This window comes from Electrophorus electricus, chromosome 11, assembly GCF_041902795.1.
Source record: "Electrophorus electricus isolate QZ-2024a chromosome 11, ASM4190279v1, whole genome shotgun sequence".
Lineage (NCBI taxonomy): Eukaryota > Metazoa > Chordata > Actinopteri > Gymnotiformes > Gymnotidae > Electrophorus > Electrophorus electricus.
In genome coordinates, this window is record NC_137507.1 from 23,518,213 (window position 1) to 23,532,001 (window position 13,789).

The window sequence follows — 13,789 nt, forward strand, 5'->3', positions numbered from 1 at the left end:
AATTTCACTAGATTCTCATCCTTATTCTAGAGAATAAGGCAAAACAGATGTCCCTAAGAAATGTTTATTTAAATTTGTCACAGTTCACTTAGTGGTACTCTAGGCAATGTTATGTATCAAATACCTCAGTAAAACCCAGATTGAGTACTTTTGCTTTATTTGTGAAACTTGACAAAAAAAAAAAAAAATTTAAATACAAAATATTACATAACTAATGCACTTCATATGTACCATTTTATATATAGAGCAAAACTTGAAATAGCAAACCCAATGAGTTTTGGACTTAAAAAGAAGTGGTTGAAGGGGAGTAAATATTTGTGGATTCTGATTCTGTCCTTTGGACAGACATTTGTCAATACTATTCACTTATCACTGATGTCTTTAAAGACTGGATGCCGCAGAGCCATAGCAGCAGTTATCCTTGTTGCTGGGTTCAGGTCTAGAAGTTTGTCCAACAGGTCATACATATCATCAGGAACACTGTCCCATCCCCCATCCCGTGACCATCCTGTGCTTTTGATACTGTCAGTGTGAGACTGGCTGCTCTGTGTCTCAGAGTCAGTGAGGTCCTGTCTTGTATCTGCAGGATGCCGGGAGGCTTGGAATTCAGTTGGCAGTGAGTCTTCTTCACAGGGGTGAACACCCCTGAGGGTCTCACAGAGAATCCTCAAGTCAAGCTGAGGGAGCTCACGGCTACACACCACAGCCTTGCCTGTATTGCCATAACACTGAAATCAACTTAAGAGGGAAACCATCAAAACAGACAGCCAGTATTAACTGTTGGAAAATGGATACATACCGAACTTTTTCGCAGCCTGCATCATTTCTTTAGAACCACGAATGGTCATGATTTGAGTTAAGGCCACTAGGTCGTCACTGGCTTTGAAGAACGGATACCTGCTACTCAGAAGAGAGAGCAGAATGACACCGGCTGACCACATGTCAATTGCTGTGGGGAAGGAACAAAACCCAAAAACGTTACTGCTGAGGTAAATACATTTCTGCAACTCATATCAATACCTAGCTCTCATGTTATATATTATGACAAATGACATGGTACCATGGATGACATCATACCTGTTCCTTGATTAGGGCACTTGGTCAGAACTTCTGGAGCCCTGAAGCCTGGAGTGCCAGCTCTTGGAGCCACCTGCTGTTTCCTATAAAACATACATACTAGAGTCAAGTTCCATAGTACTGTTAATTATCAATCTAATGTAGAATTCCTGTTAAATACAAACCACAGTACTAGTGAAACAAATTAACCGTAAGGATAGTATTCTGCATGGTCTTACCTGGACAGGCAAATGTTACAGATGCGGTCAGTCATGTAGCAATTGCATGTCAGAGGTGGGTTAAGTGCCACATCTTTTGGCTTCTGGCTGGTCGCTGGGCCTCTTGTGGAGAGAACACGGCGTTTACTGGAAGCAAGCTTGCGTGCAGTGATCTCAACTGCCTTTGATGGTTTTACCAGGTGTCCCTGAAATTGAAACATGTTTGAATGTGAAGCATTATGTAAAGCATTTTAAATGGTATCAGATTAAAATGAGTAAACCTTGAGTAAAAAAAATCCTAACCTCGATTTTATCTGTGAGATTATTATGGTTTATGCTGTTGAGGTTTCTCTCCCCAAATACAGAACGAGATGCCTTACAAAGTCCCATCAATTCCTAACAAAAACAAACAAAAACGTCTCAAAATCAAACCAATAGTCAGCAAAAACTGGCGAGACTGCCCCAAAATAGACAAACGGAAACGTGATCAAGTGTTCCTCCACACCAACACCCGGCCCCAATAGATCTGAATATGTGCAGACACCTTGCCGTGCTTCATGCATGTGGACGGGCATGGCTTTTTTGCTGAAGCTTTTGTGGATGAATGGCCTACAGGACTCCTCTTGTTGGGTGGTAAGGGTACTAGTGCCTGTTTCCCCAGTGTGTCCTCACATTTGCCTGCAGACCCATCACCTCTCTGAGTCTTAGCTTTCAGCACCTTTAGCAACTGTATCTGAGTGTCAGGAGTGCCCTGCGCAAGCCCAAAATCCACCAGTGCATACCTGGGCAGAAGGAAAGGAATTGGGTTACCTTTGTTGTTTAATGTTAAGGTGAATGTAATACTAGAACAATATGACCAACTCTTGTATATAATATTTTCATATATTGATTAGATTGTACAATTCTATTATAGATTAGTATTTGTGTGAGACACTAAATATTAGTAGATATCTGTTTGTTGACATGCAACTGTGATAACTGTGGCACTGTATCAGACACATACTTCTTTTCCCGCCTGTTGTACAGAAAATTTGTTGGCTTTATGTCACGGTGGATAATTCCAAACTTGTGTATATGCTTCAAGGCTTTGAGTAAATGATAAATGTACTGTCGCACTTCCTCATAACTCAGTGTGCCAACAATATCCTAGAGAAAATTAGATCTTGGATTACATGCAATCACATGTACAAAGAGAAGGCAAGCAATTACAGGGATTAAAGTTATAGGGAGAATTCTGCACTACTTACCACAAAGGCTTGGTGCTCTACATAGGGCATAACAATCACCACATGGTGGTCCTTCCTAAAGCAGTAAGTGACTCCCATCACATTTTCTTTACCACTGCAGGATAGACAGCAACATTAAGCCACTTTTAATTATATTTCTTTCTTTTTTTTTTTTACTAGAGCCTGCTACCGTGTGAAGTACTCACCCAGCAACAGTTAGACACTGCAATTCTGCAGCTATGCGCACCGGGTGGCTTGTGGGAATAAGATGTTTAAGGGCAAACTTCTCTCTCTTACCACTGGTTATCTGTGCCTCTCCAAGGTAGACTGAACTGAAAGTTCCTGAATGTGTAACGGATAAAGTAGTACACATGGCATGCCCATACAGATCGAGGCAAACGTTCCCAACTTATAAGAATGATTAACAATACAACATTAATATACTCAATAATAATAAATTTGAGAATGCTCCCAGTGAGCCAAAACGAATTCATTATTATATATTTCAGCGAGAAAACAGAATTATGTTCCAAACCTTCTCCAATTTTGTCAGTAATTCTGAAAACTCGCGACAGCTGTGGCACAACTTCATACAGGTATTCAATGTCCATTTCAACATCCCCTGGACGAAACAGCACGAGTAAATGTTTAACGGTAGAGCAACCACCTATAAAACTAACATTGAACAACAGTCTCCCAGTTATTATATAACCATAAATAAGTAGAAAACGCAGCCGCCATAGACTTACGGGGAATTTTACGTTTAACTTTACTGTGGTCTTTTATTTGTTTGCCAGATTGAAGACCTTTTGTACTGCTCGTTTGAGTCGACGGTGCCGCTTCCATTCCGCTTTAACGTTAGGCGATGTCCTTGGAGTATCCCGCCTGAAAACGTGGTAATTTGCTAAATAAATAAAACAAACAAATGTTTTGAAAAATTAGCGCGAGCTGAGTCATTAAATAGGAAAAGACAAAAGAAGAAAAGTCGAAATAGCTACACAGCTAATGCATTTGCTAGCCATATTAACCTAGCTAGCCAATAGTTTACTAGTTGGCTAACGCTAGCGGTTAGATAACTACAGGTACCTTGCTAACTAGCTAACTTTCAAAATTCGCCGAAACTACACAGCTAACAAAACGTACTCCTATTATTTAGTTGCATTACTTGTAAAAGCAATTATCAAAGATACCAATGGCACTTACGTTTATAAAAGACACTTCTGTGAGGATAGTTTGTATAAAAACTCGCGCTTAAACTGAGGTCTTGGTCACGTGAGGGATATTCGGACAAATAATGCAAATTTTCAAATGAAGAGTGTTTTGTTTATTGCAGTTAAAACTGTGTCTGTATCATCTATTTAGCTTATATTTCTAATTTATTTTAATATATTGTGGGTATTTTTGGTAGAATGTGTGTATGACAATCACGTTAGACAACTGAGCAGTTTTTATAGCAAGAAACTTTTATTACATTTCCGCTAATTGCAGCCAAGTTAGTTACTAATCTGGGTAGAGGTAAACATGGTCATCTTATACCCAGCTCTTTAAATCCAAGTAAAGTTGTCCAACGAAAAACCCACGGTTACGGTTATAAAGTTTTCCAGTGTGAGTTTAGAAATACATTTTATGTGAAATAATACTAGTATTTTATATTTTAATGTAAGTTTGCTAGCTAGCTAGCTAATGCAGCTAACCTAGTTTAACTGGTTGCATGCTCATCCTTTCTAACATTCTAACTGCTAGCTAGCTACAAGGGAGTAGACGATAAAGACAAAACAAAATGGACAAATTTGTCCTGCGTGTTCCAAAGGAAGATCATGCAAAACAGGGACCAAAGCGTCGAGAGAGAATATACCGTCAGGCAACACTGGAGTCTTTAAAGGTAAGCTCTGTAGCTATTTGCTAACTAGCTATTTCGAGGTTGTAACCGATTATTATTAGTTGCAAAATATTTATTTTTTACATTTTTTATTTTACACATTCACACACCTGATCAGAAGCGGCGGCCAATTTGCACACAGCGTACTCTCCATCAGAAACCACACACAACCAGGACAATTTAGAGTATCCAATCAACCTAACCTCCGTGTTTTTGGACTATGCGACTAACCAGACATCCCGGAGGAAACACACAGACATAGGGAGAACATGGAAACTTCACCCAGATAGGGACTCAAGCCCAAGAGGCCAAGGCAAACGTGCTAACCACCATGACACCATCACTAACCTACAGTTCCCTTGCTTCGGCATTGTGTGAACTGTTTTGTGTCTTCTCAGAGAGTGGTCGTGATCGAGGACATTGAAAGGTTCAAGTCCATTCTTGAATTGCCTGGGCAGCTCAAGGAGAACATGTTAATGGCACTGAGAGAGCTTGATAAGAAAGTACCTTCGCAGGAAGTACTAAAGTCGACCAAAATTGGTAAGAACAAACCAGTGTATAATGCACACAGAATATACATTAATCGATTCAAAACACCATTTTAAAAAGTACTGTTACTCTTTTAGGTCACACAGTTAACAAACTGCGCAAAGAGCATCCAGATACTGAAGTGCAGTCTTTAGCACGGAAGGTCTACACACACTGGAGAACATTCATAGAGGAGAATGCGAACAAACCATCCATAGAGGTTCACTGTGATAAGCAGACTGAAGGACTCAGGAGCAATGCAGTAAAACTCATCTCTGACAGCATTGGTTTGGAGGTACTTTTTACAGCATGTCTAAAATTAATATGCATGTCGTGTGTAACAGTGCAGTTATCTAAGCTTTGCAGAACATGTTATTAGCTCTTAGATTTTTATTTCAGCTTGATTTCAACTAATATACCTGAATAGTATTTGTTTTGGGTCTGAGATTTGGTGTAAAATCTCCTATGCCTGCCACATACTATAGAATTAAAGGCGATTATGATTTTATAATTGAAAACATCAACATGCATTATCATTTGTTAACATTCATTAACATTAGTTCCTGGAACTTATGCAGTATATAAAAAGGTCTTTTGTTAATATTTTTTCTACCAAAAAAGGAACTCTGGATAATTTGTCTTCGGAGCAAAGTGAAATGGTAAAAGTGTGGCATATTGAAACAGGTTATGTGAGATGTTAAACCGCACAAAATAACCTGTGAGTTTCCACAGTGAATAGAAACGGCCTATAAATCTGACTAAATGGTGAACAAAAGTCATGGAATCATGGAAATCATTTTTTTCTCCTTGCTTCTCCAGGCTAATCATGGACTGGTTGAAAACATAGAAAGAGAGGTGTTTCACCAGAGCACTCGGCTTGTTAGTGGAGCATACAGAAGGACTGTGAGAGCTATTGTCTTTGCTCTCAAACACAAGCCTGATGTGAGAGCACAAGTTAAAGATGGTAAAATGCCTGTGAATATATTTGTGAGCAGTCACAAAAAGAAGCAGTAAGATTGTGACAGAACAAACTGGAAACCTCAAAAAGTAGATTTTAACATTCATTGGTGCATGATGAATATGGAATTCAACAGAATAATTTGTTTGCCTTCACTTTTTATACAAAAATTTTTACAAATACTTTTTAGCAGTAACTTCTTAATAATGACTCTGCACATATAATGCATCAAATGGACCATTTGATTGTCTTTATAGGGCTGGATTTTGATGGTGTCCATATTATTGCACACTATGACCTCTAGCTTCCCAATCTGTATACAAAAAAAAAAAGAACATATTGAAATCTACTGTAATAATACAACATGCATTCTTTTGGTTCCATCTGCTGTTCATAAAAGACTTAAAAAATAAAAATGTAGAAGTTGTAAGCCAGTAGTTGAATGTCCAGTCTCTAAAGAAGAAGCAGCCACACAATGGCGATTAGCATGAGAATAACAGCCAGCACACACACACTGATAAAGACGATGTCGCTGGTCTCATGAGGCTCGGCCTCCACGCTCTCTGCGTTCCCCTGACTACTGGCCACCTCCGCAAGGCGAGCGGCTTCGTTCATGCGGATGCGCTCCTCCACTGAGATGATGTTGATCATGGCCACCTTCCTTTGGGCATCACACTGCACCTCATATTCCTGAATATGCTCCTGTTTTCCGTCGGAGAAGTCAATGTAGAGAGTGTTCACCAGCATTGTGATGTTGTGCCGTTTCTGCAGAAAGTGCAAAAGGAGGTTTATGTAGAAATGAGAAGGCCCTGTATAGTTCCAGTGCACTACAACAGCTTAGACTCCCAGAAATCTTTAAAAACAAACAAACAAAAAACCACTGACTGCAGGAAGTGCTTTGTGCATATTGCAGAAAATCTACAATCACTTGCCAGGAACTGATACCTGACCAGCTGTTCCACAGTTGACGAAGCGGGCCAGAATCTTGTAGGTTGTTGCTGTCATCTGGGATGAGCAGGATGGATTTCCCAGATACACACTTTCACGATCCAGCTGGGGCAAAGACTGCTGGGATATCTGAATTTGAAACTCCGTTCTAGTGCAGGTTACATTGACTGGGACAACTGGGACACAAAACATAAGAGCACTGTGATAATAGAATAAGGTACATAAATGCTGCTTCCTGACTGAAATGAGAAAATGTAATTACTTGCCATTTTAAGCTATTCATTGCACTAGCCAGAAATGTAAAAAACAGATACCATAGGGGTTTGATTGAATATTTAAAGCTCAGAAAGAACTGGCTCATACTGATGAAGCCCGCCATCCACTCAACACTATCTTAGAGGAAGTATGGTGACCTATGTGCGATCACCTCCTGTCCAACACAATCATATTCTCCAAGATGCCTGAAAGGTTATGTGTTGCAGACATCCCACCTCCTGTGTAAGAAGCGATGAAACCCATAAAAGCTGAGTTCCGATCAGTCCTAAGGACGACTAGTAGCTTATTTGTCTTCGAAGTCAAAAAAGGAGGCTGTTGCGTTCCACACCAGCATCCCAGCAAAGGGTCTGTCTCGCTGTCTCCATCGTAGACAGCTACTGAGTCATAATCGCACATATTGGTCAGGCTGTTCTGGTCTTCCAGCTCTATGATGGGGAAAAAGAGCTTGATTCTGTACCCAGGCGCCAGTGCGATGGTCCAGTGACAGTTGATGTTGTTGGGGTAGATGTTTGGATAATTAGGGCTGGTGAAGTTCCGACTGATAGCTTTAAGCACTTGCTGACACTCACCTTACAAAAACAAAGAAAATCTATTTTTCCAAAATTGTAACAAGTGTTCGTGTTTAAAGATCTTTTGGGCGGCGTATGATCTCACCTGAGTAGTAGTAGGCTTTAAATCCTCTCCCTCCAATGTTGAAGTCAGACTTAAAAACAACTAGTAACTGATTTGACGTGGTTACTGTGTTGGGAGGCCGGGCGTTGCCACAGTAATTCCCAAGGTGACGGTGTTTAACAGTGGGCCCGTCGAAGAGAGCAATGTAGTCAAAATTGCATCCTTCATTGTTCTCCAACTGGAAGTCCAGGAAGACCAGGCTGACCACACTGCGGTTGGACACATGCACTGTCCATGAACAGTCAGCATTGTTGCTGTACTCAAGTGGGTAGCCTGGGCTAGATATTACCCCCGAGAGGCCTGTCAACACGCCACCACACGTGTCTGCCCGAGAGAAAAGAGGAAAACGTATCAGTAAGTTTTAACCATCACTGTTCCAATCAGACCTCCTCTCCATCAGGGGTAAAAAATAAACAAACAAAAACAGCCGGCAAAAGAGGTGCATGAGATATAAACTAATCATCTACAATCACATTGCACTGGCGCAATTTAACATCCGTTTGCTGGGTCAGAAACCTGCAGCATCTTCTGGCACTTTTTGATTTGGACTGGCTTTAGTTATATGTTCTCAGACCCAGAAACCCTGGTGCGCATAATGTAGATAGCAATTTTTATCATTAGAGGAGCAAAATGTCCCTTACTTTTTGTGAATTCTACTCATGGATTTCTGCCTGTGTACATTCTTGGCCATTGCTCCATATGCTGACAGTTTGGTTTATGGTTTTTGAAGCGCGTGACATGTTCTGTGTACTTGTGTGTGTTTGCTTACTTGTGCCACCTCTACCCTACTGGTCAAAAGAAAAAAATCCTCTCCCTCCAATGTTTTAAAGAAGAGGTCCTCTTAAAGAAGAACAAAACATCACCTTTCCTGTATCCCACAGAGAACCCCGTATGGGCCACATGGCGGTCGGAATGGAAGATAATGGACATGATGTTCCAGGAGGAGCTGAACTGAGGCGGGGCTGTGTCTCCGCAGAACTTCCCCAGCAGGTTGCCCTCACCCTCAGAGATGCCGTTGTAGATTTTGATGTAGTCATACGCGCAGTTTGCATGGTACTCCAGCTCAAAGTGGTGGAACGTCAACAGCACAGAGGACCCCTCGGAGACCACTATCAGCCAGACACATTCGACATTATATGGGTACAGTCCTGGGAAATTAGGGCTTGATATGTTGCCACTGGTTGCAGAGAGGATTCCTCCACATTTAACACCTAAATGAAAATTCAGGTAAGGGACACATGGATAATAGTTCTCAACAGATAATTTATTTTTAATCTGTTCTAAAGCAAAGAGACACTCTCAAGGGAATTGTGACATTCATCTACAGTAAACATACCTGTGATGCACAAATATTTTAGTGGCTTTTCTTTATCCACTTTTTACAAAAAAAAGTCTTACCTTTCCTGGATGCAACCTTGCCAAAAACACACAACAGATTAAGGCAAATAGCAATCCTTAAGCCCATGTTGTGACAATCGTTTCAATCTATGTCAGACTTCATGCACCGCGGACAAGGCGCAAGTGAGAAAGAACAGGAATTATGTCAAAGCTGTGAAAGGAAGCTCGAGGTAACGGCAGACGTAACACAAAACTTAGAGCTCCATTCGCAGGATGAATGTGGAATCTAATAGGGGGCCTTCACCTTCTAATTAAAATTTTAAGGAGCGCTATCAAATACACAAGGTTGGCTTGTCATGTCACTGTTTCGAGAATCGACATGAAATGTTAATGCCCGTGCCATACACATGCCGCCCTTTTAGGGAACTGACAGGAGTAAACTAAAGAAACATGCGGATAACAAGAAGAACATGGCTGAGCCTTCTTCAGTTATTATCGCTGTTTACTCGACCAACAATGTCAAAATTTGGCGCTCTTGTGTGGACTCAGGCACATGCTATAAAAAGCACTGATGTAAATCATTGTCGCTGTATTCGAGTGGGTATCTGAGCCGGAAATTACTTCAAAGAGGAGTCCTGTCACGATGTCACCACGAATTCTGCCACAGCAGCAGCGATGAGGTATCGGTCACCATTGACACAGAGGAGTGTGATACCATGCTCTTAATTTGGATTTCAACGATTGTTTGTCTTTGTTATTTCAATGCACAGTTAGGTAAATCAAATATTACCTATCCTGCGTCTTATGGACTATTAGTGCAAATCAATTAAAAAATTTAAAACAGTGGCGCTCAAAGCATACGTTGTGGTAACTGCATTATTCATAACCTGTTCTAACCAGAAGATGGCAGTAAAAAGCAAGCTAGTTAACGTATTTGAACCTATAGTCTTAGAAGAAGAAGTGTTTCTACCCACATGTCTTTGCGTACCAATATGGCTGCCTCCTAAAGGAAAATGATTGAACTGTCACGGCGAGCTCTGCACAATATAGTATGCTCTTTATAAATATACAGTCTCAGCCTTTCGAAATTTGTGGCATATGATTTGAAAGATGTTTAACGCATCACTGCATAGTTTAGGGGTTTCTGGTTCAATGATTCCAAAGCAATGTTCATCGAAAGACGTTAGGTTTGTCCTCTGTCTGCTGCGAGAGAACGCACATCGTTCCTTGTCTACAAGTTCTTGCTTATCTGGAAAAAATCTTCCAAGGAAAAAGCCCCGAGAGCTACCTGAGATCTCCGGACTGGAACGGATTACTTATGCCGAACGAATGCACTACGTTCCCGGCTTGGCAAAGCCGAAGTTCCCCGTTTGGGAGCGAGGATGGAACGACCCCAGACAGTATCGCATGCCGAAACAAGAAGAGATGCCTCTGTACAAAGAAAAGCCATGCTATATATTTAATCAGAGGACAAACGTGCTGGAAGGTACCTAGCTAGTTATTTTAGGTCGAATTGATCGGTAAATGGGTGAGTCTGTAAAGAATGACAATAAATACCGTTATTGGTGTCTCTCTTCAGGTGTGAGACAAGCTTTGTGGCTTACAAAGTCCAAAATCATTCAGGGGTTTCCTGCTCAGCTCCTGTCATTGGTGGAGGACCCAGTAAATCAGATAGAGAATCAGGATGAGAGAGTCCAGAATACCATCAGCAACGCCAGATTCTGGGACACGACAGAAAATCGGCCTCGCCGAGAGCGTTTCTGGTGCGTACCCTACCTGTTGATGCTTATCTGTCCCCAGCCATGTATTCAGCATATTAACACACTACTCTCTCTAGGGTCAAAATAATTCTATTGCAGTACACACATTTGCCCTGCAGCTCAAGTTGAAGTTCTTACTACTTGTCAGGACTGGTGGGAAGAACCAAGTAGAATTTGCATGCAAGTCCTAATAAATAGGATTATTGGAGCAGCAGAGTGAATCCAGAGATTGTTTCACCCTAAAATGATCAAGATGTCAAAGTCTTATATTTAATGTGAAGGATTTTAGAAACTCAGTGATTTGATTCTAGATTTTAGTAATTCACAACTGCATAGATTAGCTTTCATCTTTAATCGGCAGAGCTAGTGATTCAGTGATGTTTCTCTAAAGTTTGTCATATGTTATAAAAGGACTTTGACAATGTTACATCAGTGCATGTAATATGTAATGCATTTAAATTTGTTTTTTTTTTTGTCGTCTCTTTGTCACAAGAGAGGACCACCCCTTCAGTCCTATATTGTCCCACACAGCCCACTGTCCCCTTGCCCAGTGCTTCATAATTGGCTCACCACCTTGAGCATGGAGAGTGGCATTTGGCCTGGCGCTGCTGTGACAGGGTGTTGAATCTAATGACCATCATTAAACCTAGAGCAGTCTGCCTGATGGGCAGGGGGCCATACCGAAAAGCCTTTATTAATTAATCCTGCCCCTGGGAGGCCTGCCATTCATGGGATCCTCTTCGCCAAGGCTTTGATAGGCCTCACCCCTCCCCCGCCTCACTGGAGAACTGCCCTTTGGAGGCCTTTTGATCTTCCCGCCTCGACTGTCTCGTACCGGTTTCTCTCTGAGCTGTGGCCCTGTGCGACACCGAACCCATAAAGGCCAGGTCTTGAGCCGAAAACCAGCTGTCATTTCCCTAGGGACTTCGTTAAGTGCAAAATGCACAAAGTACAAAATAAAGCCGCTTTCACTCTGAGCATCCTGTGTCGGACAGGCAAATGGTCTGCTTCAAGAGGCAAAGAGAAGCATTGCTTGTAATGCCTGCACTAGGGCCTTTGACCGGTCTCTGATCCAGGTCTCCATGGTTCCTCTGCAGCCCCACTCTCATGCACAACCTGCTCCACCTGTGCGGAGGTCTGCAAGTCACTCATCCCGCCCTGGCCAAGAGGATGCTGGCAGACAAATACAGCCTCTCAGCCAGCTGGACCAGAGGTGGGTGGGTCTATGCTACGGGATGGGAGACATCATTTTGCTTTTGTTCTAAACTACATACACATTTGTTGTGCAGGGCATGGCATAAAGAACTCTTTATTGATTAATGGTCCAATACCGAATGTTTCCTTTATTGTAACTAGCCATGGGATGTCTGTTACCAATCTTGGCATAATAATAATAATAATAATAATAATAATAATAATAATAGTGATCCATTTTATTTGCATGTTACTTTTTAAAAACTTAAGGACAAATTATTGGTTAAGAGCAAGAGAAACACCAGACAGCACACCAGCAAAACAAAGTTGATGACACACACCAAATTATGATGACTTGATATAAAGAGGATAATTTCACTAAAAATCAGTTTGATATTATTGACTAGCCCCAATGAAGTGACCATCTGTCTGCTTTGTCTAAGGTGAGGATCTGTTCCAGGTCCGAGGCCAGAATGGCCTCTTGCTGAGCAGCACCACCCCACTTGCAGTGCTGGCCGGAGAGGAGGAGGTCCAGGCCACAGCTGACCATGTTTTGGAGACCTTCTACCCCATCTCCCCGACCATTGACCTGCAGTACACCCATGTCTACCAGCAGGAGAACTACACTGGCAAGTGGTCCTGTGTTTCCCTGACCTCTGCAGTGTCAAACACCATTCATAAAAAAAAAACAAAAAAAAAACACAGCACTGCATATAGTCAGTTAAATCAAAAATATATAATATAATATGGGAATATAATATAGTAACACTGTATACAGAGCAGTTCTCATTTAAAACAGTAAAATTAGTTGTTCTCACAAGCTTGAAAGATCAAAATGGTTTCATGCACCGCAAGTGAAAGCCCCATGCATATTTTTTGTGCGTTTGTGTAGGGTTCAGAGAGGACTACCCTTTCCCTCATGCACATACCATTTTCATGATGGAGACTGGGAACACCCCTAAGCTTTACCCCCAGCAGCTCCGGGCCAAGATGATCATGTTTTCCTTCGGGAACGCACTGGCTCGTGCTCGTTCCCTGTATGGAGTAAGAGCTTCTACCTCATGAAAGGATAGATGCTCCTGTAGCATAGCATGTTTATGGCATCGCGTGGACCATTAAGACTGAACTTGAATATGCTAATCTTGCTTGCAACATAAAGTGATTAAGTAAAAGTGATTTACATCTGCAGAGTGCTCCAATATCTTTCATGTATTTTAAGTATCTTTAAGTGACCCAAAGCAGTTCTGAATACTACCCTGTTTGCTTCATGCAGAATGAGCCCAAGGTTTTGGAGAGACCCATTGTGGTGCAGAGCATTGCTACCAATGGCCGCCTCTTCCAGTTTGTGGTTTTCCAGCTCAACACCACAGCCCTCGAGTCAGACAGCGGCGTGAAGAACCTAGTCTGGGTGGACGCTGACCAGGCGCTGTACGAGTTTGCCAAGGTCTGCCCCCTGATCAAGAAGAAGGTGGTGCAGGTAAATACTTAAGTACATTCAGTTCTCTTGCATTCTAACTTAGCATGTGTGACTGGGTGTGGGAGTAAGCTGACCATATTGTCCCCTTGGTTCTCAGGTTCCTGCTGGTTTGTCAGGATATCAGCCTGACACCTTCAGCAAATTCCTGGCACTGTACCTCAACGGAGCTGCATGATTGTCCAAAAACCAAGAACAGCTTTGCCAGACTTATAATTTTAATATTTTACGAGGAAAAATAAACCCTAAAACCCTCAACCCG

General features: G+C 41.7%; 4 protein-coding genes across 8 annotated transcripts; 2 read left to right on the top strand and 2 right to left on the bottom strand.

Annotated features, from left to right (window-relative positions):
• Nucleotides 1–140: 140 nt before the first annotated feature.
• On the bottom strand, nt 141–3,389 carry cdc7 (cell division cycle 7 homolog (S. cerevisiae)). Its single transcript, XM_027031791.3, has 11 exons — nt 3,250–3,389; nt 3,036–3,122; nt 2,707–2,842; nt 2,522–2,615; nt 2,278–2,420; nt 1,819–2,056; nt 1,578–1,670; nt 1,296–1,480; nt 1,078–1,160; nt 800–949; nt 141–712 (listed from the first exon to the last, which is right to left on the bottom strand). The coding sequence occupies exons 1-11, from the start codon at nt 3,344–3,346 to the stop codon at nt 363–365; spliced, it is 1,656 nt and encodes a 551-aa protein (XP_026887592.2). The 5' UTR covers nt 3,347–3,389; the 3' UTR covers nt 141–362.
• On the top strand, nt 3,298–6,295 carry tceanc2 (transcription elongation factor A (SII) N-terminal and central domain containing 2). 2 transcript variants are annotated; one of them, XM_081723212.1, is made up of 5 exons: nt 3,298–3,396; nt 4,244–4,382; nt 4,778–4,919; nt 5,006–5,202; nt 5,727–6,295. In XM_081723212.1, exons 2-5 carry the CDS (start codon nt 4,281–4,283, stop codon nt 5,919–5,921), a joined length of 636 nt encoding a protein of 211 aa, XP_081579338.1. In that variant the 5' UTR covers nt 3,298–3,396; nt 4,244–4,280; the 3' UTR covers nt 5,922–6,295. The 2 variants fall into 2 exon arrangements, with proteins under 2 accessions (XP_081579338.1, XP_026885753.1); XM_027029952.3 differs by lacking the exon at nt 3,298–3,396 and adding an exon at nt 3,953–4,105.
• Nucleotides 6,296–6,308: 13 nt separating this feature from the next.
• Nucleotides 6,309–10,057, bottom strand: cdcp2 (CUB domain containing protein 2). 4 transcript variants are annotated; one of them, XM_081723207.1, is made up of 6 exons: nt 9,160–10,027; nt 8,625–8,972; nt 7,744–8,085; nt 7,305–7,514; nt 6,811–6,989; nt 6,309–6,630 (listed from the first exon to the last, which is right to left on the bottom strand). In XM_081723207.1, exons 1-6 carry the CDS (start codon nt 9,224–9,226, stop codon nt 6,319–6,321), a joined length of 1,458 nt encoding a protein of 485 aa, XP_081579333.1. In that variant the 5' UTR covers nt 9,227–10,027; the 3' UTR covers nt 6,309–6,318. The 4 variants fall into 4 exon arrangements, with proteins under 4 accessions (XP_081579333.1, XP_026885676.2, XP_026885688.2 ...); XM_027029875.3 differs by having other exon boundaries at nt 7,305–7,658; XM_027029887.3 differs by having other exon boundaries at nt 7,305–7,658; nt 8,625–8,870; nt 9,721–10,008.
• Nucleotides 10,058–10,067: 10 nt separating this feature from the next.
• On the top strand, nt 10,068–13,785 carry mrpl37 (mitochondrial ribosomal protein L37). Its single transcript, XM_027029899.3, has 7 exons — nt 10,068–10,585; nt 10,679–10,862; nt 11,957–12,072; nt 12,497–12,682; nt 12,946–13,097; nt 13,327–13,530; nt 13,628–13,785. The coding sequence occupies exons 1-7, from the start codon at nt 10,210–10,212 to the stop codon at nt 13,703–13,705; spliced, it is 1,296 nt and encodes a 431-aa protein (XP_026885700.2). The 5' UTR covers nt 10,068–10,209; the 3' UTR covers nt 13,706–13,785.
• The last annotated feature ends 4 nt before the right edge of the window (nt 13,786–13,789 follow it).

What these genes read in the sequence shown, in the direction of transcription:
- tceanc2 (XM_081723212.1), top strand. Translation starts at nt 4,281, where the DNA reads ATGGACAAATTTGTCCTGCGTGTTCCAAAGGAAGATCATGCAAAACAG. An exon ending in CAACACTGGAGTCTTTAAAG is followed by an intron (nt 4,383 to 4,777) that starts GTAAGCTCTGTA and finishes GTGTCTTCTCAG; the next exon opens with AGAGTGGTCGTGATCGAGGA. An exon ending in ACTAAAGTCGACCAAAATTG is followed by an intron (nt 4,920 to 5,005) that starts GTAAGAACAAAC and finishes TTACTCTTTTAG; the next exon opens with GTCACACAGTTAACAAACTG.
- cdcp2 (XM_027029875.3), bottom strand. Translation starts at nt 9,226, where the DNA reads ATGGGCTTAAGGATTGCTATTTGCCTTAATCTGTTGTGTGTTTTTGGC. An exon ending in CAAGGTTGCATCCAGGAAAG is followed by an intron (nt 8,973 to 9,159) that starts GTAAGACTTTTT and finishes ATTTTCATTTAG; the next exon opens with GTGTTAAATGTGGAGGAATC. An exon ending in CATCGCTTCTTACACAGGAG is followed by an intron (nt 6,990 to 7,304) that starts GTGGGATGTCTG and finishes TTTGTGTCCCAG; the next exon opens with TTGTCCCAGTCAATGTAACC.
- mrpl37 (XM_027029899.3), top strand. Translation starts at nt 10,210, where the DNA reads ATGTTTAACGCATCACTGCATAGTTTAGGGGTTTCTGGTTCAATGATT. An exon ending in CCTCGCCGAGAGCGTTTCTG is followed by an intron (nt 10,863 to 11,956) that starts GTGCGTACCCTA and finishes GTTCCTCTGCAG; the next exon opens with CCCCACTCTCATGCACAACC. An exon ending in CCAGCAGGAGAACTACACTG is followed by an intron (nt 12,683 to 12,945) that starts GCAAGTGGTCCT and finishes GCGTTTGTGTAG; the next exon opens with GGTTCAGAGAGGACTACCCT.
- cdc7 (XM_027031791.3), bottom strand. Translation starts at nt 3,346, where the DNA reads ATGGAAGCGGCACCGTCGACTCAAACGAGCAGTACAAAAGGTCTTCAA. An exon ending in CATGCATGAAGCACGGCAAG is followed by an intron (nt 1,671 to 1,818) that starts GTGTCTGCACAT and finishes TGTTTTTGTTAG; the next exon opens with GAATTGATGGGACTTTGTAA. An exon ending in TGTAACATTTGCCTGTCCAG is followed by an intron (nt 1,161 to 1,295) that starts GTAAGACCATGC and finishes TATGTTTTATAG; the next exon opens with GAAACAGCAGGTGGCTCCAA.